General features: G+C 38.2%; 1 protein-coding gene across 11 annotated transcripts in view; it reads left to right on the top strand.

Moving 5' to 3' along the window:
* The first annotated feature begins 3,725 nt into the window (after positions 1–3,725).
* The window catches only part of AGBL3 (AGBL carboxypeptidase 3), a 78,573-nt gene continuing 54,687 nt past the window's right edge, over positions 3,726–27,611 (top strand). For 6 of the 11 annotated variants that reach the window (XM_045495732.1, XM_045495740.1, XM_045495736.1 and 3 more), the window contains exons 1-6: positions 3,726–4,763; positions 5,730–5,837; positions 6,957–7,017; positions 7,794–7,823; positions 9,454–9,639; positions 24,013–24,120. In XM_045495732.1, the coding sequence (XP_045351688.1) occupies positions 5,739–5,837; positions 6,957–7,017; positions 7,794–7,823; positions 9,454–9,639; positions 24,013–24,120 (484 nt within the window). In that variant the 5' untranslated portion in view covers positions 3,726–4,763; positions 5,730–5,738. The remainder of the gene's footprint in view (positions 4,764–5,729; positions 5,838–6,956; positions 7,018–7,793; positions 7,824–9,453; positions 9,640–24,012; positions 24,121–27,611) is intronic. The other 5 variants (XM_045495735.1, XM_045495743.1, XM_045495733.1 and 2 more) reach the window with 4 other exon arrangements.

The following is a 27,611-nucleotide window of genomic DNA, read 5'->3' on the forward strand; positions in this document are numbered from 1 at the left end:
AGGACCATCCTGCATATGGCTAACCCAGGAAAAGATTCAAATTCAAAATTCCAGGTATGGTTTCTCCTGAAATCATACTGCTTTCATACCATTGTAAAATTGAAAAATCATAAGTTGAACCATCGTAGGTAGGGGACCTTCTGTACTTTATTATCCTCACCCTACACGTAAATAACTTGAGGCACAGAGAAGGTAAAGAATTTGCTCAAGATCATACAGCTATTAAGTGGCAGAATATTTGACCCCAGGCAGTTGGCTCCTGAGCCCACGCGCCTAATCTCTGTTCCCCACCGTCTCTCACAAGAGATTGTTACTGCCTTGGAGTGTGCCTTGAAGAAAGCCTCTCGTTAGGGGGCACGTCAGAGTCACCAACCTCATGGAGCCCACAGAGAAGACCAACTGTGTAGACTGCATTTGGGCCCAGTTAGAGACGTTCGCCCTCTCCCTTCCCAGCCCCTGCTCATCCTAACAGAAGGACCTGGCACGTGGAAGGAAGCCAGGATGAATGTAAATAGGAAAGCACCAACTCATTCCCACTTCCCAAGACATCAGAGGTAGGGATAGATCTAGGCTGCCAGGGCTTGGGGGGGGGGGGGGGGAGGGGGGGAGGAGGAGGAAGATTTGATTCCAGTTTGAAACTGACATTTAAAACGTGCTTAACACTAAATGTCAGAATAAAAATCTTAAATACCAAAATGAAACTGTTTTAGTAGCTGAAAGTGGCTAGCAAGTTTTGGACTGTGGCAACACATCCTCCGTGGAAAACGGGATTTCTCCACTGCACAGTTCAGAGGCAGTTATCGGCCGGGGGTGGGTGTGGGGAACCATTTCATGGTTTTTGTCCTGAGACTTCACACTCAGCATGGGAACCATTCTTTGTCTTTTGAGGTGATTCGTCCTATCCATGATTTGTTGAGCAGGCAGGGGGCATTCTTACTTACTAGCCTCATTTCCAAGTGTTTAGGAGAATAATGCTTCACTATAGTCTCCAGATTTAGACACATTATACAAACTAATAATAGAAACTAACTGAACCAATGATAGAGAGATTAGGAAGGACTTCACTATGGGGATGACACTTGAGCTGAGTCTTGGTTAGTTAATCGCCTGGGACGGATCTCAAGGTTTGAGCTTGGAAACAGTTTGAGAAGTTTGGCCCTATAGCAGGACATTCTAAACCCAGATCATCTGAGGAAGGCCAAGATGGGTACTCGAGCACCCCAGGGCTCTCAGGACTTAGTATGGCTTCCTCAGCCAAACTGTGACAAGACCTTTATAGCCATATAACCGATAACTTCTGTGATGTCACAAATAACTCCTGATTGCCCTAGTCACTGCATTTAAGTCTCTGCTCAACAAATTCAAAGTGATAAACTTACACAAAATAAGTTACAGTCCTAACACAACTTACATTTGGGCATGTTGCTAAAGAGAATTTTCCTCCTGATTCCCACACTAGTAATTGTGCTCTTTAGAGTATTGTTTTAGTTTTTCTTTTCCTCTTTTCTTGCTCTTGTTATAGTGCCTTTTATACTGCAGGCTTAGAGGAGATAAATTCACCAGAAAACAGGAGGAGGGGAAGTTGATGCAGGAGTAAAGTTGCCTTGCCAAGAAGCCAAAATTGTCTATATAAGGAGTCCGTCCTGTGAGCTTCTCAAGATAAGATTATAGGAAACGGGAACAAAATTTCAGACCGACAGAACGTCCTTAGTAGAAGCTCATTCCAGGCCTTACTTTCATTCTACTTAAGGAATTTCACTGTATACTACCATCTGAAATAAAGTAAAAAAAAAAAAAAAAAAAAAAAAAAGTTAAAAAGAAGCAGGTAGTTTAAACCATTTAAAATTTACTTAAGAAACCCTAATGAAACCTCTTTCCTGATAATGATACTGGCTCCAGCTAGGTTTCACCTCAACAGGACTGCCTAGTGTAATTCTTAACCCTGTCTTGTCTCAGAGCCTTTGTTCTTGCCACTTTCCCTACCTGGCAAGGTCTTCTCTGGACATCAGTACGGCTCATCCCTCTGCTTTTGGTCTCTGCTCAAATGACTCCTGGTTACAGAAGCTTCCTGGACACCCTATCGAAAGAGCTACCCTAGGACACCTGGCTGGCTCAGAGCATGTGACTCTTGATCTCATGGTCCTGAGTTTGAGCCCCACATTGAGTGTGGAGTTTATGAGAGAGAGAGAGAGAGAGAGGGAGAGAGAGAGAGAGAGAGAGAGAGGGCTACCCCTACAAAGGCCCACCCACCCAGAGTACTCCCAATGGTCTTTATTTTTCCCTGCTTTTATTTCTCTCCATAGCAGTTATCATCACCTGAGGGAGTGTTTTTAATTGGTTTGCCTGTCTTCTCCCATAACCTCCATGAGGAATGTCTGTTTGGTTTCCTGCAACAGCCTTACACAGCAACAATCCCTGACTAGTAGGGGGATTTCAATAAAAATTAGTTGAATGAATCAAAGAATAAGTGATTATGATTTTCAAAGTTTTTTAAATTCTTCAACATTTATTTATGCGCTAAAATAATGTTCATCTAGGGGCGCCTGGGTGGCGCAGTCGGTTAAGCGTCCGACTTCAGCCAGGTCACGATCTCGTGGTCCGTGAGTTCGAGCCCCGCGTCGGGCTCTGGGCTGATGGCTCGGAGCCTGGAGCCTGTTTCCGATTCTGTGTCTCCCTCTCTCTCTGCCCCTCCCCTGTTCATGCTCTGTCTCTCTCTGTCCCAAAAATAAATAAACGTTGAAAGAAAGGAACCTAATAATTGAAGAAATCTAGTTTATTAAAAAATAATAATAATAAAATAAAATAATGTTCATCTATAGGATTACTTGAAATATGATCATGTAAATATTTGGACTAAAAATCATGAGACTTAAGTCGCTGCTCTGCCTTTAATTTCCTGTGTTCCCTGGTTAGACCATTTCTTGGGGTTTCTTCACCTTGTTTATCTGACATTCAATGGTTTGCAACCATGACTCTAAAGTCCAACAGAAAAATAGAGTCCTTATTTAAATATTCTTTGCGCAGGTCACCTTTAGTTACATACGTACGGCGTAAAACAAGGTGCAACAAGGCACTTGATGGGGTTCAGGGCAAGCATCCACCACCTGCATGCCACTTGGCATGCAGATTATTTTGAGCTGAAGACAGTGTAGGCCCAAAGGCTCAGGAGCAGCTTTTTATAGAGTGCCCCGTCCAGGAAAACAGCCATCACCAGAGATAACTGCAGAAAGTATGCGCTAGGGGTAGTAAATTGGAGGGAGCTTGGCAGGGCATGTTCAATTCCTCTCTGTGTCCCATTGTCTCTGCGTGGCAAAGGCAGGTAAACATTTGTTTACCAAACATTTGCTCTTCCCATCTTCCTATGAATTGTCTTCCTGCCCTTTGATGCCCCAGACTCCACTCTCTCCTTAGTTCAGGATGGCATATGAGCCTCGGGTGTCCATCTTGGAGACTCTCATGCCAATGTGCGGTGCCCATGTGGAAGAAATTAAACTTATTTTTCTCTTATTAATATACCAGCCAAAAGAACTTAAAAAGAGTAAAAATGTTTCCAAACATCTTAAGACTTTTTTTCAGCTACACTGGGACAACGGTTTAGACCAGGGGGAAATCAAGGTGATTTCAGGAATAACGTCTTCAAGTCTCTTATGGACCAGGGTGTCTTAAGTCTGTTATGGAAAGACCCCATTTAATTAGAAAAGACCATGCACGTAAAGTGATGTGCATAGCGCCTCAGAAGGTCCGAAGTGCTCGATGTGTTTGCTAACAATTATGATACTTAAAGAATCTCTGAGCTGGGAAGAATTTAGAGTTCACCCTAGTATATCTATCACTCCTCTACCAAGTATTTAGAGAGAAGTCTCGTTTCCTGAATAAAGATGACTAGGCACACAATCGCGCAGAATGCAGTTCTGTGTGGGTGCAAATAAAGACTAACAAGGCTCAAGTCTTAACCAGTACGTTCTACTGCCTCCTTGGATAAAGGACAATCGACGCGGAGAAGCGAAGGGACAAATCGCTGCCCGCTCCTCTCCTCTCCTAAGTTTCCCCCCGCCCAGGTATGGGGCTCCACGCTAACGCACTTGGGGACTCTCTCCGCCCCCCTCTCCTCGGCCCCTCGTTCCCGTCATCCTCTGGGCTCTCCTCTTCCTCTGGCCGAAATCCCGCGTGGGCTCTTCTCGGCGCTGGTCGCTAGGTGATTACCGAGGGCGCTCGGAAGTCTCGCGAGGATGGTCCCGTTGCTCAGGAAACGGAGGGCCTCACCTCTCGGTGAAGGGCGTGGCTGGAGCTGTTGAACTACCCCAGCGTTCCTTCCAGACGCTGGAGCCTAGGTGTCTCGGGCGGAACGGCTGCGCCCCCCAGGGACGGGACGACTGGCCTGGGCGGAGGACTCGGGGCGGGGGCGAGGGCCCGGCCGAGGCGGCCCAGAAGGAAGAGACTTCGCAGACGGGCCGCCCCCTGCGGGAAGTGAGCGCGCGTGGAAAGACCGCGCGTCCCAAAAAATGAGCTCCTCCCCACACTGCCTGGTCCAGAAGTGAGCGTGGGAGGCACACCTTGCAGACACAACTTGGGGCTTAAAAGTCCTTCCCACTGAGAAAGTCACCTGGCCTGTCCGCAGACCCGCCCTGCGTGGCTGGGCGTGGAAACGCCTGCTTTTGCCTCGTCTGCTTCAGCCGTGGAAGACACAGGAAGCGCCCATTAGATAATCTGTGTGTGTGTGTGTGTGTGTGTGGCTTTCCTGAAGTTCAGGTTTCACTACTCAGGTCAGCACGTTGGTGTGCCTCCTATGTTCATGTTAGGAAATAGAGCCAGGATTTGTGCCACGTTTTCCAAATTTGGAATTGTGACGATCCCCCCAGGCTGAAACTTAAGTCTCTTAATACTGGAGGTGTCATCTCTATTGCATGAGTTATTTGCTCTCTGTAGAGAGGAGCATAAACCAATAGATTCGAAATTGGTAAATTCCTTTGGTCTCTCAAAAATAATAGAGTCTTGGCAAGGAATTTGGTATTCCGTTGTCTTAACCACTTGGGAGGATGTTTGCATGGAAGGAGTAGCGGTCACCGCCAATACAACCTTCGGATAGCTATTGAGATTTAAGTAAGAATAATCGAATATTAGAACAGAGACAGTATCTTACAGAATAGTAACCAAAATCTAAGGAGAAAAGTCTGTTGTAGTCATTTGAACTTTTGGTCAATTGAAAACTAAAGCAGAAAAAAAAATTTTTAAGCTATGCTGTTAGATATCATTGCCTGAGTAACTATAATTTTCCTTTGACCCATGATCTTTTTATTTTTTTATTTTTACTTTATTTATTTATTTATTTATTTATTTATTTATTTATTTATTTATTTATTTATTTTTGATCCATGATCTTTTTAAATGCCTCAGGATCATTCCGAACTTACTATGCTGTGCGGTATTGGGAATACAGGATGTGAATGATTTGGCTGTGTAGCCTGGAAATTTCTTTTTCCAATACATTATTTACTTGATTAGCCTTTCCTTGTGATTTTTGCCTCTTTTTCATGGAAATGGAAAATGTCTTCAGTTTTTTGAAATTGAATGTCTAATTAGCTGTGTCCTAATATAGCTTTTAGAGAAGCCTGTTGTCACTGTTAGTTAAATACAATTGAACAAAAGGTTGGGGTACTCATTTAATGTAATAAACACCTTCAACTTAAACAGAAAACTGTCAAATAAGTTCCCTAGAAATTGTTTTACAGCCTACCTACATGATAAAAGAAATTTCAAGCCAGATATTGCCAGAAATGTCAGAAGATTCAGAAAAGGAAGACTATTCAGACAGAACGATCAGTGATGAAGATGAATCAGTATGTTTTTCTCAACTTCATTCCACTTAATTTCAGATAAACCGTATGTTATAAAATATAAATTTCCTTCAGGTCACGATCTCGCGGTCCGTGAGTTCGAGCCCCGCGTCAGGCTCTGGGCTGATGGCTCAGAGCCTGGAGCCTGTTTCCGATTCTGTGTCTCCCTCTCTCTCTGCCCCTCCCCCGTTCATGCTCTGTCTCTCTCTGTCCCAAAAATAAAAACGTTGAAAAAAAAAAAAATTTAAAATATAAATTTCCCGGTAAAAATATTACAAAATCAGTTGGATGTGAAAATCAACTCGATGTTTAAATCACTTGTCACTGAAGTTGGAAAATAATTTGAAAGCCAAGATATTGCTGTGTGCAGTATGCCCTGTCTAGAAAGAGAACCCGGATTGGTATTGTTTTTTGAGAAAATATTTTGGCTAAGATTCTTCTCAGTTTTACTTAAAAGTGTGTATTAAATCATTACTAAGGTTTTATTTTTATAATTCTTCTTCACTTACGTGTATTCTGTGTTACATCATAATGTGTATCATAATACTGCAGCCTCCTATGTCCTAAATCTACTGTTTGTCACCATAATAGGTTTAATGTGGCTCTGATGTAACAAAGGGACACGGAAGAATAAAAAGGGAAAAACAAAGCACAGTATTTCAAAAGAGTTTGCCTGGTTCTAGTACATATTTCTGAGAGATTTCCTTCACATTTTAGTAAAATATAAATTACCATGTATCTAAGTTAAGGTCCCAAAATAAGCTCTCTATTAACCCTCTCAGTCTATGGCTTTTTGTGCTTCTTTTCTTTTAATTTTATTCATAGTTTAAATTGGGTTGCCAAGTTTACCAAGAATCTTTAAACTTTATTCCCTCCCTGCAATCATTAATCTGACCTTACCCAATGAAAGAAGGATGAAAGATAAAGGCTGGAAGGTTTGAGGATATTTGAAGTGTTTGGCACTTTGAGACCAGTAGTCCCTAATAATCCTTTAATTTTTTTTCATTTATTAAAGATTAAAAAGAGGCACTCAATTCTCACTACTAAAATAGATGTAAAAAATTTCTGGATTTGGAAGCTGTTGGTTTTTAAAAGAATATTTTAAAACTCTTTTTGTTTTAGGATGAGGATAACTTCATGAAATTTGTAAGCGAAGATATCCACCAGTGTGCACTTTTAACAGGTTTGAACTTATCCATATTTTCTTCCTTCCCTTTATGATAAAACCTTGAGTGAATAAATAGCAAATGAAAAATTCACTCAAGGTCCACGAAAAATAAGAAAATGAAGAAACTAGAAAAAAAGATTGAATAATATAGGAATGTATTCTGATACTGGATAAGGATAGAAAATGTATCCACTCTTATAAGAATCTTTTGGAGCTCAAACTGTGAAGGTTTTAAGTAAACCTGATATTGAATGAAACTGAATAAAAGTGGTCATTACTTTATGAAGGACTACACTTAACATAAAGATTTACATAGGCATTTCTTTAAATAATTAGCTCTTAAATTTACAGTATGACTCGAGTCACAGTACATAGTGTTTTTAAAGTACATTTTTATTTTTTTTAATGTTTATTTATTTTTGAGACATGGAGACAGAGCAGAGCGCGAGTGGGGGGAGGGGCAGAGAGAGAGGGAGACACAGAATCTGAAACAGGCTCCAGGTTCTGAGCTGTCAGCACAGAGCCCGCTGTGGGGCTTGAACCCACGAACTGTGAGATCATGACCTGAGCCGAAGTCAGACGCTTAACTGACTGAGTTTTTTTAATAAAGCCATTCACTTGCAAAAGTACACATATATGGAATCTTTGTGTATACTTGATTTTTAAAAAATGTACACATTTAGAGTTAAAATAAAATATTTCTTCTAAATATCCACATATCTATCACAGATGATCTGAAATTGAAGATAAGGCCTTAATTCTTTTCTTTTTTCTTCTCTCTATCGTAAAAGTCTTTCAAGATACCTACTATTCTCAGTTTGGTATGTATCCCTCTAGACCTTTTTCTTTGCACTTACGTATCTATGCCCATACTCATAAAATATTTGTAGTACTAGTTTATGGACATCTTGCCACCCTTTTTTGCTTTTTAAAATTTTGCCAATCTGTTGGAAAAAAGGAGGTAACTCACTGTTCTAACCTGTGTCGTCTTTATTGCTGAAGAAATTGAGAATTATTCCATATGCTTGTCTATTTATGTTTCCTCTTATAATGAATTCCCTGTTATAGTAATCCTTTGTTAATGTTGCTTCCATGACTTAGAATTATTTTGATGTTAAGTTTATCATTATTCATTTGTGGCTCTTTATTTTTAAATCTGTTTAAGCTACAGAGGCCTTCCCTACCCCAAGGTCATTATTATAATCATATAAGTTTTCTCTAAATACTTTGAATTTTGTATTTAATTTCTCTATAATTTACACTCATGAGCAGTATGAGATATTGATCTAGTTTTATTTCCTAATTAATAGCTACCTTGCCATTTTTGAGTCATACTGTAAATTAGACAAAATGTGGTCTCTTCACATAATGAAAAACTAGATGCTTAATAACTGTTGAAAAAATGGATCTAAATAACAATCCTGAGAAGTAGCAGGGAATATTATTATTCCTTATTTACATATAGTAAAATTTATGTTCAGAGAGGCTGCATTAGCCAAGAAAAATCATATAGAAACAAAGTGGTGGAATAGAACTCAGTTGGTCTGACATCTAGTCCAGCTTGATATATCTGTTATCGTACAAAAATAGCCCAAAACTAAATCTAGGTAAAAAGCCACATTTTAGAGATAGGAGAGCAAGAGGAGTCAGACAAATGGAAAACGAAATATGTGAAAGGGAGAAAACAGGAAAGTATAGCATCAAAAAAGACAAAGTACATGAGGGGTGATTATCCACATCAAATTGATGCCCCACAGTTATCCCATTGAAAGAGACAGGGCCTCTGCGCTGCCTACTTGTGTTGTATTCTTTGTGAATTATGTGCTTGGGGTTGTGTCACACAGTGACCCTAGAACGAGCACTGAGAAAAATTTGTGACAGAGTTCACTAGCAACCCTTGAGAATATTCTTCTAGTAGGCGGTGAGGAATTATGATCGTGGACAAATCGTTGCCTCAGTGTGATTAAGTTTAAGAAGACTCGGCAGTAAACACTTTGCTAGAATAACTACGAGAAATAAATGTTTTTGGAGTAGCACGGAATTTAGTATAAAATGATAGTATCTGAGGTCAAAAACTACTTTTTAGCTATGTAAAGATCAATTGTTACAAAATTTCAATAGTAATTTTATTTATTTATTTTTTATTTTTTAGAGAGAGAGGGAACAAGGGATGGGCAGAGGGAGAGGGATAGAATCTTAAGCATAGGCCGACTCAGGTCTCCATCTCACAACCATGAGATCATGACCTGAGCCAAAATCATGCGTTGGAAGCTTAACCGACTGAGCCACCCAGGTGCCCCAGTAATTTTATTTTTTAAGTGCCATGAATTATAATGTCCACAAATATTTATAAATTAATGGTATTGGAAGGGAAAAAGGAATGTATTAAAAAATTATAGAAATTGGGGCTTTGCTTCTTATCACTCATGATTGTGTTGAATCTTTTTTCAGCGAACTCTGCTGGTGACCCATTTTTCCCCCGGACTACCCAGATACTGTTGGAATATCAACTAGGGAGATGGGTGCCACGCCTTCGTGAACCACGAGATTTGTATGGTGTTTCTTCTTCTGGTCCACTGAGTCCAACACGGTGGCCGTACCACTGTGAGGTCATTGATGAAAAAGTCCAGCATATTGGTATGTTCCTAGATGTTTTTGGAATTCAAATATTAGCAAACTTACTTTGCCAAACTTAATTTTAATGAGGAGACTCATGGTGTTAGAACAGTGCATTCCAACAGGAATATAACATAAGCTGTATGTATCATTTAAAATTTTCTAGTGGCCACATTTTAAAAAAGGAAAAAGGGGCCCCTGGGTGGCTCAGTTGGTTGAGTGTCCGACTTCAGCTCAGGTCATGATCTCATGTCTCATGGGTTCGAGCCCTACATCAGGCTCTGTGCTGACAGCTCGGAGCATGAGCCTGCTTCAGATTCTGTGTTCCCTCTTTCTCTCTCTGTGCCTTCTCCACTCGCACTCTGTCTCTGTCTCTCAAAAATAAACATAAAAAATATTTTTTTAAGGAAAATAAGTGAAATTGATTTCAAAAATATATTTAATTTAGAGGCGCCTTGGTGGCTCAGTCAATTAAGTGTCCAACTTCGGCTCAGGTCATGACCTCAGAGTCCATGAGTTCGAGCCCCACATCCAGCTCTGTGTTGACAGCTCAGAGCCTGGAGCTGCTTCAGATTCTGTGTCTCCCTCTCTCTTTGCCCCTCCCCTCTTGAGTGCTTTCTCTCTTTCAAAATTAACATTAAAAAAATTGTTTTAATATATATTTTATTTAATTCAAATATATCCAAAATATTTTGCGTTCTTTTTTTTTCATATGAAATCTTCAAACTCTGGTGTGCATTTGCACTTGCATTTCAGTTTTAAGCCACACGTGCTTAAAAGAGGAACTTAAAACATGTGCCAGAGTTTTGTAATTCTCAACAATTCCAAATAGCATGACGGTTCCAGTCACATTCAAACTCTTACATAGAGTGAGGTTGCAGACAGAGGGTATGCTAGATGGCTGTGTAATCTTGCTCTTTTTTTTCCTCCCTACCTCTTGCTCCTTCCCCTCCTCCCCTGCCACCACACTGAATATCTTCTTCTCCTGTGTGTCTTTATCCTCTTCACCTTCTGCCTTTCTCCCTTTCGCCATTGCCCTTCCTTTCTTATTTTCTATCTTTGTGCCCCTTTGTCGTTTTTCTCTCCTCTCCCACTTTCTGCTTCTTTCCTTCAGTGTATGTTTTATGGACGTGAAATGTGCATATTTCAGTGAATATTTTTAGGTTTCTGTATATGTGCATTCTCAAATTTAGTTTTCATTCAGTGGCTTACAGCCTTATCTTCCCAATTCTCACACACAAATGATAGAAACATTCCTATTAGCACTTCTTCATTGCCACTGTTTTCCACTTTGTGTTAATTATAGCATATTATAATGCTATAATATTATTGCCATGTAAAGATATTATTAGACATTCACTGGTGAGTATAATTAAAAACCATCTATACTTACTATAATTGTCTACACTTACTTAAATTAGATGCTACTTACACATTCTTATAAACTAACTTTTCTCTTTATATTATTTGATGGAGAAAGGGTAAAGGAGAAGTCTGTCTCCCCCTCTCTGATTGACTCTCCCTCCCTCCCTCCCATCCTCCCTCTCTCTCTCCATCTCCCTCTCTCTCTCTCTCTCTCTCTCTATATATATATATATATTTATATATACATATGTATATATGTATATGTATATTTATATGTATATGTATGTATATATGTATACACACACACACACACACACACACACACAGGTGTCAGATGACTTCTAAGTCAAAAGTTCCAGCTGAGTGTTTATGCCCCTGTGGTCATATGTTCAAGCCAGGCTGTCTGATTCTGCCAAATGAAAACCACCAGTAGATAAACTGCCCATGGTGGGTACCAGGGGAGTTTCAGACTTTAAGTAGCACATTATAAATCTTAACTGTCCTTATCTTGGCCAACTGTCAAAGCTAGATATCCATACTTCCCCAGATATAAAAATAGAGCTTTTCTGCTTTAGCTATAAATGAACTCTGTCCTACACAACCATGTATCTTGAAAGTCTTTCCACATCAGCTCACATATATCAATCTTTTTTTGTATAAATTGATTTATTAGATTTAATTGGATAAACAATATTTTCTGTAACTGCTACCTTATTAATGAATTTTAGATGTTTCTAGTCTTTGGCTCTGACAAACAGAACTACATGAACATTCTTTTATATGTGTCTTATTTTGTGTGTGTGTGTGTGTGTGTGTGTGTGTGTGTGTGTGTGTGTAGTGTTGGAAGTAAATGCCTAGATTTCTGGTTAAAATAATACTGCCAAATTGCCCTCCAAGAGGAGCTGTAACAATTTATAGTCATACAAACAATTTATATGAGCATGGTTGGGGTCTTCAAGATTACCCTCAGGTTCAATGATTATAGAAGGACTCCTAGAACTCAAAAAACTGCCATACTCATGGTTATGGTTTATTACATTGAAATGATACAGATTAAAATCAGCAAAGGTTAAAAAAATCAGCAAAGGTAAAAGGTACATAGACTAGAGTCCAGGATAGATCAGGCACAAGCTTCAGTTGTCCCCTTCTAATGGTGTCTTTTGTACAGTGTTTAATACTCCCAGCCATGTGAGATAACACATGAAGTATTGCCAATCAGGAAAGCTCATCCAAGCTTTGGTATCCAGGATTTCTATGAGGGGCTGGTCATGTCTCCATGGAGTAGTACATACATGGTTGGCCTTAGTTACTCAGTCTCTAACCTCTCCTGTTAAAACTGATAGCATATGGTACAAGCCCCTCTACCATAAGTCACATTAGTGTAAATTATCTGGTATGACCCAAAGCCCCAAGTAGACGATAGACTCTTATCAAGCAGGATAGTCCAAAGTCTGAGAGGTTATCTTCTAGGAGTTTTACAAGGGTCTCACTTTTCTTTGGTATGTGCAGAGTTTGGACAACCCAGGCCTTCTGAGTTAATCCTTCATTACACCGTTAAGAAGGCCTGTTTTTCCATATACCCATAAACACTGTTTAATTCCCTGATTTTCAACAATCTGGTGTTGTTTGCTTTATATATGTTATGTTTTAATTTATATTCTTTCTTTATTAGTGACATGGAATATCTTTACATATATTTATTGGCTATTTTAGTTTTTATATTTATTTTTTTTTGTGGTAAGAGCACTTAGCATGAGGTCTACCCTCAGCATATTTTTTTTTTTAATTTTTTTTTTTTTCAACGTTTACTCATCTTTGGGACAGAGAGAGACAGAGCATGAACGGGGGAGGGGCAGAGAGAGAGGGAGACACAGAATCGGAAACAGGCTCCAGGCTCTGAGCCATCAGCCCAGAGCCCGACGCGGGGCTCGAACTCACGGACCGTGAGATCGTGACCTGGCTGAAGTCGGACGCTTAACCGACTGCGCCACCCAGGCGCCCCGTACCCTCAGCATATTTTTAAATGTACAATACTGTATTGTTAACTATAGGCACAATGTTGTTATAAATCTTACTCATCCAGTATTATTGAAGCTTTAAATATGTTGATTAGTAGCTCCCCGTTTTTCCCTCCTGCTGGCTCCCAGCAACCACCATTCCGCTTTCGGAGTTTGTCTATTTTAGATACTTTATGTAAGTGGAATCATGTAGTATTTGTCCTTCTGTGACTTCATTTAACATAATGTGTCAAGGTTTATCCATGTTGTTGCATATTGAAGGATTTCATTTTTTAAGACTGAATACTGTTTCTGTGTGTGTGTGTGTGCATGTGTGTGTAGCACATTCACTTTGTATCATTTGTCCATCAATGGACATTCAGATTGTTCACACATTTTCACTAATGTGAATAGTACTGCAATGAATATGAGAGTGCTAATGTCTCTTCAAGATCCTAATTTCAATTCTTTTGGGTAAATACCCAGTGGTTGGACTGCTGGATCATGTGGTAGTTCTGTTTTTAACTTTGGAATTTGTATACTGTTCTACACAGTGTTTGCAGCATTTTTTATTCCCACCAACAGTGTACAGGGATTCCAGTTTCTCCACTTCCTTGCCAGAACTTTTTTTTTTATAATACCCATCATAATAGGTGTGAAATGATACCTCACTGTGGCTTTGGTTTTCATTTCCCTGAAGATCAGTTAACAATATAATCCCTATCAAAATCCCAATGGCATTTTCATAGAAATAGAAAACAACTCTAGGGGTGCCTGGGTGGCCCAGGTGATTAAGCATCCGACTCTTGATCTCAGCTCAGGTCTTGATCTTAGGGTTGTGAGTTCAAGCCCCATGTTGGGCTCTGTCCTAGGTGTGAAGCCTACTTTAAAAAAATAAAATATAAAAGGAAGGAAGGAAGGGAGGAAGGAAGAAAACTGAATGGGAAAGGGAAGGGAAGTGAAGGGGGAAGGGAAGAACTCTAAAAGACAGATGGAATCACAAAAGACCAGATAGCCAAATCAGTCTTCAGAAAGAAGAACAAAGCTGGAGACATCACACTTTTTGATTTCAAAATGTATTACAAAGCTAGAGTAATCAAAAAAGGACAGCACTGGCATAAAGAGAGACCTAGAGGCCACTGAAACAGAATAGAGAGCCCAGAAATAATTCCATGCATATACAGTCAATGGATCTTTGAAAAGAGTACCAAGAATATACAATGGGAAAAGGATAGCCCTTCAACAAATGTTGAGAAAATTGGATATCCACATGAAAAAGAATGAAATCGACCCTTAACATCTTACAGTATGCAAAAAAAAAAAAAAAAAAAAAACCTCACAATTTATTATGGATTAAAGACTTAAACATAAGACCTGAAACTGTAAAACTCCTAGAAGAAAATATATGGAAAAAGACCTTGCTATTGTCAATGATACCATGGATATCATGCCAAAAGTACAGACAGCAAAAGCAAAAATAGATAAGTGGGACTACGTCAAACTAAAAAGCTCTGTGTGGCAAAGGGAACAATCAAAACTGAAAAAACAACCTGTGGAACAGGAAAATATTTGCAAACCATATGTATGATAAAGGGTTAATCTCTAAAATACAACATAAGGAATTTCTACAGCTCAATAGCAAAAAAAAAAAAAAAAAGTAACAAGATTTAAAACCAGGCTGAGGACTTGAATAGGCATTTCTCCAAAGAAGACCTGCAATTGACCAACAGGTGTATTCATTGGCTTTTTACGTCAACTGATAAAATTCTTTGCCCTTTTGGTTATTGGTCTCAAAAGTCTTTGTATACTGCTTTCTCTTAAACCCTGTCCAGCCACCATGGAACAATCCATAGCTAGCTTGCTGGGTATGATGAGCATGAAGCAGAGATGAGCCAAGATTAGCCTACATCGTTTAGCCACCAGCCAAACCTGCAGCTTATCAAGATAAATGAGTGAACCTAACCCACCAGAAGAATCATGTAGCTGAGATAAATAAATGATTATTGTTTTGTGTCACTAAGTTTGGGGGTGGTTTCTTGAATAGTAAAAACACATACTAGCATGGTTAGGAGTTCAGTCTTTGTAATAATAAACTATGGTCCACAGGCCAAATCTGGCCCATTATCTATTTTGAACCTTCTATTAATCATTGAAATATGGAACATAAATTAATCTTGGAAAAGTAATATCTTTTATAATCAATACCCAAAGAATTTCTTTTAATAAAATACTATATAGTTCTGGGAGATATCAACAGATTTTCTAGTCTCAGACAAAGTTTACAGGGATAGCCAATGATATTCCATACACAGACATTAGGTTAATTCCTCCAAGAATTAAACAGGCTCCTTTTGCAGTTAATAGAGGAAAAAAATGAAATAACTTTGTAATGTCAGTAAGAAAACTCATCTTCAAACAAATTGCATGTACAAATATATAAATGAGATTACTATATTCTTTTTAAAAATTTTTTTTATTTCTCTTTTGAGAGAGCACGAGCTCTGAGCTGTCAGCACAGAGCCCGATGTGAGGTTCAAACTCACAAACCATGAGATCATGACCCGAGCCGAAGTCAGGATGCTTAACCAACTGAGCCACCCAGGCACCCCAAGAAAAGTTATCTTCAAACAAATTGCACACACAAATATATATATGAGATTAATATATATTTTTAAGGGCAGTATATAGTGCCTTATATTTCAATATGTAAAATTCACATGTTCTTTGATTTAGCATTTCCACTGCCAGGTATCTAGCCCACAGGTATTCAAACACATGAATCAAGGCATATTATAAGTAATGTAGTATAAAGAGACTGTTAGAACCAAAATGTCCGTCAGTAAAGAAATGACTGTAATGTCTGTCAGTGGTCAGGTAATGGCAATCCATATTAGGGAACTCTACACGGCTATTAAGAAATGAGGGAGATCTATATATATTAATAAAAATCGGAGAGGCTAGGTGGCTCAGTCAGTTGAGCGACCGACTTTGGCTCAGGTCATAATCTCACAGTTTGTGAGTTCGAGCCCCGCATCGGGCTCTGTGCTGACAGCTCGGAGCCTGGAGCCTGCTTCAGAGTCTGTGTCTCCCTCTCTCTCTGACCCTCCCCCATTCATGCTCTTTCTCTCTCTGTCTCAAACATAAACAAACATTTAAAAATTTTTAAAAAGAAAAATCGCTAAGATATTTGGTTAGGTGGGGTGGGAAAAATTGATGATCAGTTTATACATAAAGTGATAAAATATACAAGAGGAATTGTAGTTGACTCCCAAGTATCCATTTCACCTCAGTTAAGTAGTATATGTCAGTTAGTCCATGACACTGTTTTACTGAAAGCCACATTGTTCTCATTTTACAACAGTAAGGGATCCAACCTTAGGAGGACCTCAGATCTGAAATGACAAAGTAGAAAGACATAAATACATTGTGCCTTGAATGGCCATTGAGCCACTGATTGTACCAGACCTTGAATCCTCTCTGTTTCTAGATTTCTAGATATGTAAGATAATAAATTACTGTGTAAGCCAGTTTGCCTTAAGAATTGTTGTTACTTGTAGCTGGAAGCATCTTTATGGGATAGTTGAAAAAGACAAAGCCTGAAACTAAAAACCCAAATGTTCATATTTAGATCTGTGCGATGAATTATGGATAATTCATTTTCTTTTGGCTTAAAGTATATTTTTAAATTTTTATACAGCAAATTTGTTTGATAAAAAATACTTATCAAAAGCATCCAAATTAAGCACCTTTAATTCAAGTTTTATTACTCCTGAGATTTTCTGTGACTCTTAGACATCTGTTTTATAAGATCACTTCCTTCTACTACGTGTCTGTCATCAAAAAGTGGGATAAATCAAGGGTGAAGGGCAGGTAAGTCTTACAGAAAAAAGAGAGAGAAAAAAAATGCAATATTCACTGTCATCTACTTAGGCTTTTAAATCAGTGCTATATGGGTGCCTCAGTCAGTTAAGCGTCAGACTTCAGCTCAGGTGAAGATCTCACGGTTCGTGGGTTCAAGCCCCACATCTGGCTCTGTGCTGACAGCTAGGAGCCTGGAGCCTGCTTCAGATTCTGTGCCGCCTCCTCTCTCTCTGCACCATTCATGCTTACTCACTCTCAAAAATAAATAAACATTAAAAAAATGTTTTTAATAAATAAATCAGTGCTGTAAACGGTTGAATCAGTACTGGAGCTGTTAATTTTCATTGCTTTTCCTCCATAAAAAGATGATAGGTATAGTACAAATAAATGTATTCTACAGATTTGGATTTACCATCATGAAAACACTTTCTAAATTTATATTTATTGACTTTCTGAGAAACTAGTAGTCTCTTATTACCAAGAATAGTATCATTTACAAATTGGAACTTAAACTAATGAAGTCAAGGAGGGAAAACACCAAACAAATGCTTTAAAACAAAATATTTGCTAGTCTTACAAGTGTCACATTCTAAATTTATTTTTGCATAGAGTTTATAGCTTGAATATAAGCTCTTTTCAGACACGTCTAGGCTTGTCTGCTATCCTGGTAGTTAGGGCCTCAAGAGTCTTCTTTAACATGAGAGGTGTTTTATTTTTGTTTTTGTTTTTTTTCCTTAAAATGAAATGTATGGTATAGGGCTGAGGGCATAGTGTTATCTCAGTATTAACCCTCCAAGCTAGACCTGAAGACAAAGGAGAAAGGAGCTGAAGGCCAGAGTAAAAAACTTCATAAGATGATCCAAGAGACACAATGGCACAAACAGCACTGATTTGGTGCTCATGTGACATAGTAAATGCTAACTAAGTCTCCTGGGGACATGACTTTGACCCAAGGAGAACTCAAAGCAGTGCTGTTTTGTTTTCTTTTGTTTCTTGTTTTTTGTTTTCCATTGAGTATAATGTTAGCTGTTGGTTTTTCATATATGGCATTTATTATGTTGAGGACATGTTCCCTCTAAACCTCCTTTGTGAGAGTTTTATCATGAATGGATTTTGTACTTTGTCAAAGGCTTTTTCTGCATCTGTTGAAATGATCATATGGTTTTTATCCTTTCTCTTGTTGATGAGGTGTGTATCACATTGATGGTTTGGGAATATTGAATTACCCTTGTATCCCAGGAATAAATCCCACTTGATCATGGTAAATGTATTGTTGGATTTGATTGTTTATTTTGTTGAGGATCTTTGCTTCTATGTTCATCAGAGATATTGGCCTGTAGTTCTCTTTTTTTGTAGTGCCTTTATCAACTTTGGTACCAGGGTAATGCTGGCCTCATAGAATGACTTTTGAAACCTCCCTTCCTCTTCTATTTTTTGGAATAGTTTGAGATGAATAGGTATTATCTCTTCTTTAAATGTTTGGTAGAATTCACCTGTAAAGCCATCCGGTCTGGAACTTTTGTTTGGAGTTTTTTGATTATTGATTGAATTTCATTACTGGTAGTTAGTCTGTTCAGATTTTCTATTTATTCCTGATTCAGTTTGGGGAGGTTATATGTTTCTAGAAATTGATCCATCTCTTATTGGTTATCCAATTTGTTGGCATATAATTTTTTATAATACTTTCTTATAATCCCTTGTATTTCAGAGATGTCAGTTATTTCTCCTCTTTCATTTCTGATTTTGAGTTCTCTCTCTGTCTCTCTTACTCTCCCTCATTCCCTCCCCCCTTCTGTCTCTCTTCTTAATGAGTCTGGCCAAAGTTTTTTCAATTTTTTTTTTAACTTTTCAAGAACCAGCTCCTGTTTTCATTGGTCTGTTATATTGTTGTCTTTTTATATTCTATTTTATTTCTGCTCTAATGTTCCTTCTACTGGTTTTGGGGTTTTTTTGTTCTTTTCTAGCCTTTAAGTGTAAGGTTAGGTTGTTTATGTGAGATTTGTCTTGCTTCTTGAGTTAGGCATATATTGCTATAAACTTCCCTCTTGGAACAGCTTTTGCTGAATCCCAAAGATTTTGGACTGTTGTGTTTTCATTTCCATTTGTCTCCATGTATTTTTTTATTTCCTCTTTGATTTCTTGGTTGACCCATTTATTGTTTAGTACCATGTTATTTAACCTCCATATATTTGGGTTTTCCATATTTTTTTCTTGTGGTTGTAGAATTCCAGTTTCATAGCATTGTGGTCAGAAAAGATGCATGGTATGACTTCAGTCTTTTTTAATTTGTTGAGACTTGTGGCCTAATACATGATATGTTCTGGAGAATGTTCCATGTGTACTTGAAAAGAATTGTATTCAGCTGTTTTAGGATGGAATGTTCTGAATATATCTGTTAAATCCATTTGATCCAATGTGTTATTCAAAGCCACTTGTCCTTGTTGTCCAAAGTGTCCTTGGGATTATGTTTGGATGATCTATCCATTGATGTAAGTGGGGTGTTGAAGTTCCCTACTATTCTTGTATTATTATCAATTACTTCCTTTATGTTTGTTATTTGCTGTATTTGGGTGCTCCATGTGGGTGCATAAATATTTACAATTATTATATCTTCTTGGATTGTTAACTTTATGATTATGTAGTGTTATTCTTTGTCTTGTTAGTCTTTGTTTTAAAGTCTATTTTGTCAGATATAAGTATTACTACCCCAGCTTTCTTTTCACTTCCATTTGCATGATAAAACTTCCTCTACCCATTCACTTTCAATCTACACTGAATCTGCATTCAAACTGTCTTTAGGTCTGAAATGAGCCTCTTGTAGGTAGCATATAGATAGGTCTTGCGTTTTTATCTATTCTGTCATCCTATGTCTTTTGATTGAGGCATTTACTCCATTTAAATTCAAGGTAATTATTGATAGGTATGTATTCACCACCATTTTGTTACTCATTTCATAGTTGCTTGTGTAGTTCTTCTCTATTCCTTCTCTTGCTCTCTCGTCTCACTATTTTCTGGCTTTCTGTAGTGATATTCCTGGATTCCTTTACTTTTTGTGTAGCATCTATTATTAGTATTTTATTTATGGTTACCATTAGTTTTGTACACAACACCTTCTGCATATAGCAGTATATATTAAGTTATGGTCGCTTAAGTTTGAACTCATTCTTTACTCCTCACCTCACCCCTTGCCCCAAGTTTTAGGTGTATAGTACCATACTTTACATCCTTTTATTTTGTGAATCCCTTGACTGATTTTTATAGATATAATTAATCTTACTGCTTTTGTGCTTCCTAATATTTTCTTACTCTTGCTTACAGTCTTTTCTTTTTTCTTTTTTCTTTTTTTTTTTTTTAATTTTTTAATGTTTATTTATTTTTGAGAGAGAGAGAGAGAGAGAGAGAGAATCCGAAGCAGGCTCTGGGCTCTGAGCTGTCAGCACAGAGCCTGATGCAGGGCTCAAACTCACGAACCACAAGATCATGACCTGAGCCAAAGTTGGACACTCAGCCAACTAAGCCACCCAGGCACCTCTATAGTCTTTTCTTTTCACATAAAGAATCCTCTTTAACATTTCTTGTAAGGCTGGTTTAGTGATGAATTCCTCTAATTTTTATTTGTCTGAGAAACTCTTTTATCTCTCCTTCTGTCCTGAGTGATAGACTTGCTGGATAGAGTACTCTTGATTGCAGGGTTTTTTCTTTCATCACTTTGAATATATCATCCCACTCCATTCTGGTCTGCAAAGTTTCTGCTGAAAAATCAGCTGATAACTTTATATAAACTTTATGGGACTTCCCTTGTATATAACTGTTTTCTTTTCTCTTGCTACTTTTAAAAATTATTCTTTATCACTGCTTTTTGTCATTTTAATTCCTATGTGTTTTGGTGTGGAACTCCTTGGATTGATTTTGTTGGGGTCTCTCTGTGCCTCCTGGATCTGAATTTCTGTTTCCTTCCCCAGATTCAGGAAGTTTTCAACTATTATTTCTTCAGATAAAATTTCTTCCCCCTTCTCTCTCCCTTTTCCTTCTGGGATCCCTATGTATGAATGTTATGCTTGATGATGTCACTGAATTCTCAATTTATTTTGAATTTTTCTTTTTCTTTTTTCTTTCTCTTGTTCAGCTTGATTATATTACTCTGTCTTCCAGGTCACTGATCTGTCTTTCTGCTTCTTCTAGTCTACTGTTTATGCCATCTAGCATAGTTTTAATTTCACTTATTGAGTTCTTCATTTCTCACTGGTTCTTTTTCATGTTTTCTGTCTCTTTGTTGAGGGTCTCACTGAGGTCTTCCACTCTTTTCTCAATTCCAGTGAGTATCTTTATGACCATTACTTTAAATTTTCTGTCAGACATATTACTTACCTGTTTCATTCAGCTCTCTCGCTATGATTTTGTCCTGTTCTTTCATTTGAGAGATATTCCTCTGTCTCCTGATTTTGTCTCTCTGTGTCTGTTTCTATGGGTTAGAAAAGTCAGCTACATCTCCTGCTCTTAAAAGTAGTGGCCTGTAGTGTGTTGTCCCCTGTTCAACAGAACCTGGCGCTTCAGAGTTGTCTCCTATGTATGTTACATGCACCCTACTGTTGTGGCTGAGCCATGTTTGCCATCAGTCTGCATTGGTTCTTTTTTCCCTATTGTGGATGGGGTTTGGTCCCTGTGTTGTTAGTGAGCCAGTCTGGGGCTACATTGGGCTTGAGTTGAGTCAGACTAGGTGTTTTCCAGAGGTGTATAGCACCAACCTGCAGGGTACTCTCATTGTGTGGTCCCCTGGGAGGCTTTTGTTGTTGGGTGGGACCTGCAGTCAGATCATATACCTGCCCTCAGCAGTTGAACTGGTATGTGTGATTTTCTTCCCCATTTACTCAGGGAAGGAGGCACTTTGGGGTGGTGCTGGCCCCTGTCAGGGCTGATTGCACACTGCCGTGCTTGTGGTACTGCTTTGGATGGACTCCTGCTGAGGATGTGTTGGGTGGGCTGGATCTGTAAGAGAACACAAGGGCAGAGGAACCATGCTAGCAATTTCATGCTGGTCCATTGTTGAAGCAGTGCTATTTTGGTACCTCAAAAGTTTGCAGCTTTAAGAGAACTGGGAAGCAAAACATTTGTTATACACAGACATATAATTTCTTTGAGACAGTGATTCCACCACCTTTAAGTAGTGTTTTGAATGGAAAAGATCAAAAAGTCTGGCAGGAGATTCTGATAATAGGAAGATTCTAAAAGGGTATAGAACTTGCCTGGCTATTTGGCTTAATGACACCTGCAAAAGTTACCACTAGATAGCAGTAAAGAAGTGTCTATATCAGGAATCCATTTGATGTTTAAGTCCCTCACAGGTGAAATTCTTTAATGGATTACTTCTCAAAAAATCTGGAAATACTTCCATTCCCAGCCCATATCTCTGCTTAAACAATTTTAGCTCCAAACAAGCTTCTTTGCAGGGAAGGTATTGTCAGATAGAAAGCATTTATGGCAATAAGTCAGTATTACATTATTTGAATTTAAGGGATGCGTACATAAGAATCCCATCGGAGTTGTTCAACTATCCATTCATCCATCCAACAGTCTGTCAAATATGATGCAAACAGTTTTCATGGAGTAGAGCAAAAGTTAGATTGAAGTGGGTTAGACCGATTCTCAAAATATGGTTCTCAATAAGGGTACTTTGATAAGCTGCAAACTTGTTCCTATTGTATAAGTTCTTTATCCAATTCCAGTGGTAAAGTTTCATACTTCTTTACAAATAGGACTATTTATTAGTAAATAAAGAAGAGTATAAACGGATTAATGAAATCTCTGTTTCTTTAATTAAGAATTAAAGAAATCATGCAGCTTTTGACAATAAACATGCACAAAGGTAAATAGTTGAAATCCCCAAAATTGTCAGCATCAATGCTATGTTAGTAGTTCATGATTAAATTTGATTTGTGTTGATTAAGGCTTTCAAATAATGAGAGGCTCACTCTTTAGTTATAATTTTCTTTATGATTTATTATCAGTTTATTTCACTGTGTGTTAATGCTACTATGTGTATTCATGCATATTTGCATCAATATTCTGTTCTATTCTTTTTCTGTAGCTAGACTTGATCCATATTCATGTCAAATACACTTCTATTGCTAAAGCAGTTGTACACAATCCTTAAAACGTCAAGTAATACTTATTTCTTATCACCACATTTTAAAAAATTGTTCTAATGAATATATTTGGGATCATAGAGTATGGCTCCCTCTGTTGGAGCATACATATTTCCACAGCCATGCATGTCTGACACATATCAGCTAAAGATAAAAGGAAAGGAGGAGAATGCATCATCCAAATTCTGTTCCGCTAAAAAGTGGGAACTACTAGGGCAGCTGGGCTGTGCAGTACTTTTTTCAGTCAAATAGGACGTGTTCAAAAGTTTGATCAAAAATAAGTCATTTATTACAGCATGGTCTAGACAACTTTTAAGAAATTTGGTTCTAAAAATAATGAAGAGAAGGAAAGCTGGTATAGCTAAAGAAGAAAATGGGGGTTCAAGGATAGCCTTCCTTTGAGAAGATAGAAGAAATCTGAACATGTATAAGCTTAGAGGACAACGATTGTCAAGCAGGAGGCTAAAGAGGCAGGGTAAGGGAGAACAAAAGGTGGAGCAGGATTCCCAGAGGTGGGTCAAAAAGTCATCAAATGCTCAAGAAAATGGGATCTTCAGTATGAAATCCTTAATGACACAAAATAATCACGAGCTACTCACTTTAATAATTTAGAACAAAGTACAAATGAAATGTTACGGGTTTTGTTACAGTGTGGCAGTGTTCATTATCACTTTCAATGAACCGTTGGTAAAATCTAGCCCTACATAAAACACTAAATTTTAGAGTAAAAATACCAATGAATAATTTGAAAATATATGGTAAAAATTTCCTATTTTATTGGGGCATCTGGGTGGCCCAGTGGGTTAAGCATCTGACACTTGTTTTTGGCTTGGGTCGTGATCTCACAGTTCGTGAGTTTGAGCCCCACATCAGGCTCTGCACTATCAGCTTGGAATTCTCTTTCTTTTCCTCTCTCTCTCTGCCTCTCCCCTTCTCACTCACTCTTTCAAAATAAATAAAGTTTAAAAACATTTCCTGTTTTATTTTGAAGTAATATCCAAATAATGTTTTCTCTTTTTTTCCCCCAGATTGGACTCCTTCTTATCCTGAGCCAGTGTACATCCCAACAGGTCTAGAGATAGAACCTCTTTATCCAAACTACAAGGAAGATACTGTAGTTTATCTAGCTGAAGATGGTGGGTACATAATAAAACATGTTGCTATAAAATATAATTTGGTATCTATATTCATCTCTTAATTGTATTTGTTTTGCTGTTTATAATGGAAACTGCAGAATACCATGAAGTCTCTGTCACCATCAAGATGTTTGGTTACAGATTGATTCAAGTGTGGATTTAGTGCTAATTATATTCTTGAAGGTGTACTGCAGTTTATGCAAAGTTGCTTTAAAAAAAAAACATAATGCCCACTAGAATGGAGAGTTATATTTAAAAGGAATTATGTTCACATCACCTTTCAAAGAGAAATCCAGTAGAGTATTCTGCAACTATTGTTGCCTCTCTGTTGATAGCTCATGTTTGTGAAATCTTTCAGATGACTTTATTTTCATTTCATGCCAGTTTGATGCATTTCTTGAGATTGCATCTTTAAAAGGGGAAAATACCCCACACTGCAAATAACATCTAAGATTATACCTCAGGAAAAGTGTTCTGAACAGTCAAGATCAATATTTGTACTTTGAGAACTCTATTCATGCAAAATCTCGTATCTGCTTTACAATAGTATGCTAAAAACAAAACATAGATGTCTCAGCCTATATGCCAAACTGTGTTGCTCCTAAAGCACCATGTAAGGAAATTTGGGATTCCTGCACATTTTCACCATCCAAGTTCTATATCTTAGAGCATATATTAGAGATAACTTCAGGAAGCATATGTATTTTATTTAAAGGGCTGGCAAAACAAAAATGTACAAGGATTGTTTCCTATACAGTAAACAATTCTATAAATCATATACTCACATATTTTTTTTTATATAATATTTTATTGTCCAAATTGGTTTCCATAAAACACCCAGTGCTCATCCCAAAAGGTGCCCTCCTCAATACCCATCACCCACCCTCTCCTCCCTCCCACCCCCCATCAACCCTCAGTTTGTTCTCAGTTTTTAACAGTCTCTTATGCTTAGGCTCTCTCCCAGTCTAACCTCTTTTTTTTTTTTTTTTTTTTTTTTTTCCTTTTTTCCTCCCCCTCCCCCATGGGTTCCTTTTAAGTTTCTCAGGGTCCACATAAGAGTGAAACCATATGGTATCTGTCTTTCTCTGTATGGCTTATTTCACTTAGCATCACACTCTCCAGTTCCATCCACGTTGCTACAAAAGGCCATATTTCATTTTTTCTCATTGCCACGTAGTATTCCATTGTGTATATAAACCACAGTTTCTTTATCCATTCATCAGTTGATGGACATTTAGGCTCTTTCCATAATTTGGCTATTGTTGAGAGTGCTGCTATGAACATTGGGGTACAAGTGCCCCTATGCATCAGTACTCCTGTATCCCTTGGATAAATTCCCAGCAGTGCTATTGCTGGGTCATAGGGTAGGTCTATTTTTAATTTTCTGAGGAACCTCCACACTGTTTTCCAGAGCGGCTGCACCAATTTGCATTCCCACCAACAGTGCAAGAGGGTTCCCGTTTCTCCACATCCTCGCCAGCATCTATAGTCTCCTGATTTGTTCATTTTGGCCACTCTGACTGGCGTGAGGTGATACCTGAGTGTGGTTTTGATTTGTATTTCCCTGATAAGGAGCGACGCTGAACATCTTTTCATGTGCCTGTTGGCCATCCGGATGTCTTCTTTAGAGAAGTGTCTATTCATGTTTTCTGCCCATTTCTTCACTGGGTTATTTGTTTTTCGGGTGTGGAGTTTGGTGAGCTCTTTATAGATTCTGGATACTAGCCCTTTGTCCGATATGTCATTTGCAAATATCTTTTCCCATTCCGTTGGTTGCCTTTTAGTTTTGTTGGTTGTTTCCTTTGCTGTGCAGAAGCTTTTTATCTTCATAAGGTCCCAGTAATTCACTTTTGCTTTTAATTCCTTTGCCTTTGGGGATGTGTCGAGTAAGAGATTGCTACGGCTGAGGTCAGAGAGGTCTTTTCCTGCTTTCTCCTCTAAGGTTTTGATGGTTTCCTGTCTCACATTCAGGTCCTTTATCCATTTTGAGTTTATTTTTGTGAGTGGTGTGAGAAAGTGGTCTAGTTTCAACCTTCTGCATGTTGCTGTCCAGTTCTCCCAGCACCATTTGTTAAAGAGGCTGTCTTTTTTCCATTGGATGTTCTTTCCTGCTTTGTCAAAGATGAGTTGACCATACGTTTGTGGGTCTAGTTCTGGGGTTTCTATTCTATTCCATTGGTCTATGTGTCTGTTTTGGTGCCAATACCATGCTGTCTTGATGATGACAGCTTTGTAGTAGAGGCTAAAGTCTGGGATTGTGATGCCTCCTGCTTTGGTCTTCTTCTTCAAAATTCCTTTGGCTATTCGGGGCCTTTTGTGGTTCCATATGAATTTTAGGATTGCTTGTTCTAGTTTCGAGAAGAATGCTGGTGCAATTTTGATTGGGATTGCATTGAATGTGTAGATAGCTTTGGGTAGTATTGACATTTTGACAATATTTATTTTTCCAATCCATGAGCAGCGAATGTCTTTCCATTTCTTTAAATCTTCTTCAATTTCCTTCGTAAGCTTTCTATAGTTTTCAGCATACAGATCCTTTACATCTTTGGTTAGATTTATTCCTAGGTATTTTATGCTTCTTGGTGCAATTGTGAATGGGATCAGTTTCTTTATTTGTCTTTCTGTTGCTTCATTGTTAGTGTATAAGAATGCAACTGATTTCTGTACATTGATTTTGTATCCTGCAACTTTGCTGAATTCATGTATCAATTCTAGCAGACTTTTGGTGGAGTCTATCGGATTTTCCATGTATAATATCATGTCATCTGCAAAGAGCGAAAGCTTGACTTCATCTTTGCCAATTTTGATGCCTTTGATTTCCTTTTGTTGTCTGATTGCTGATGCTAGAACTTCCAGCACTATGTTAAACAACAGCAGTGAGAGTGGGCATCCCTGTCGTGTTCCTGATCTCAGGGAAAAAGCTCTCAGTTTTTCCCCGTTGAGGATGATGTTAGCTGTGGGCTTTTCATAAATGGCTTTTATGATCTTTAAGTATGTTCCTTCTATCCCGACTTTCTCAAGGGTTTTTATTAAGAAAGGGTGCTGGATTTTGTCAAAGGCCTTTTCTGCATCGATTGACAGGATCATATGGTTCTTCTCTTTTTTTTTGTTAATGTGATGTATCACGTTGATTGATTTGCGAATGTTGAACCAGCCCTGCATCCCAGGAATGAATCCCACTTGATCATGGTGAATAATTCTTTTTATATGCCGTTGAATTCGATTTGCTAGTATCTTATTGAGAATTTTTGCATCCGTATTCATCAGGGATATTGGCCGGTAGTTCTCTTTTTTTACTGGGTCTCTATCTGGTTTAGGAATCAAAGTAATACTGGCTTCATAGAATGAATCTGGAAGTTTTCCTTCCCTTTCTATTTCTTGGAATAGCTTGAGAAGGATAGGTATTATCTCTGCTTTAAACGTCTGGTAGAACTCCCCTGGGAAGCCATCTGGTCCTGGACTCTTATTTGTTGGGAGATTTTTAATAACCG

Source organism: Leopardus geoffroyi, chromosome A2 (genome assembly GCF_018350155.1).
Source record: "Leopardus geoffroyi isolate Oge1 chromosome A2, O.geoffroyi_Oge1_pat1.0, whole genome shotgun sequence".
In the NCBI taxonomy this organism is placed as follows: domain Eukaryota; kingdom Metazoa; phylum Chordata; class Mammalia; order Carnivora; family Felidae; genus Leopardus; species Leopardus geoffroyi.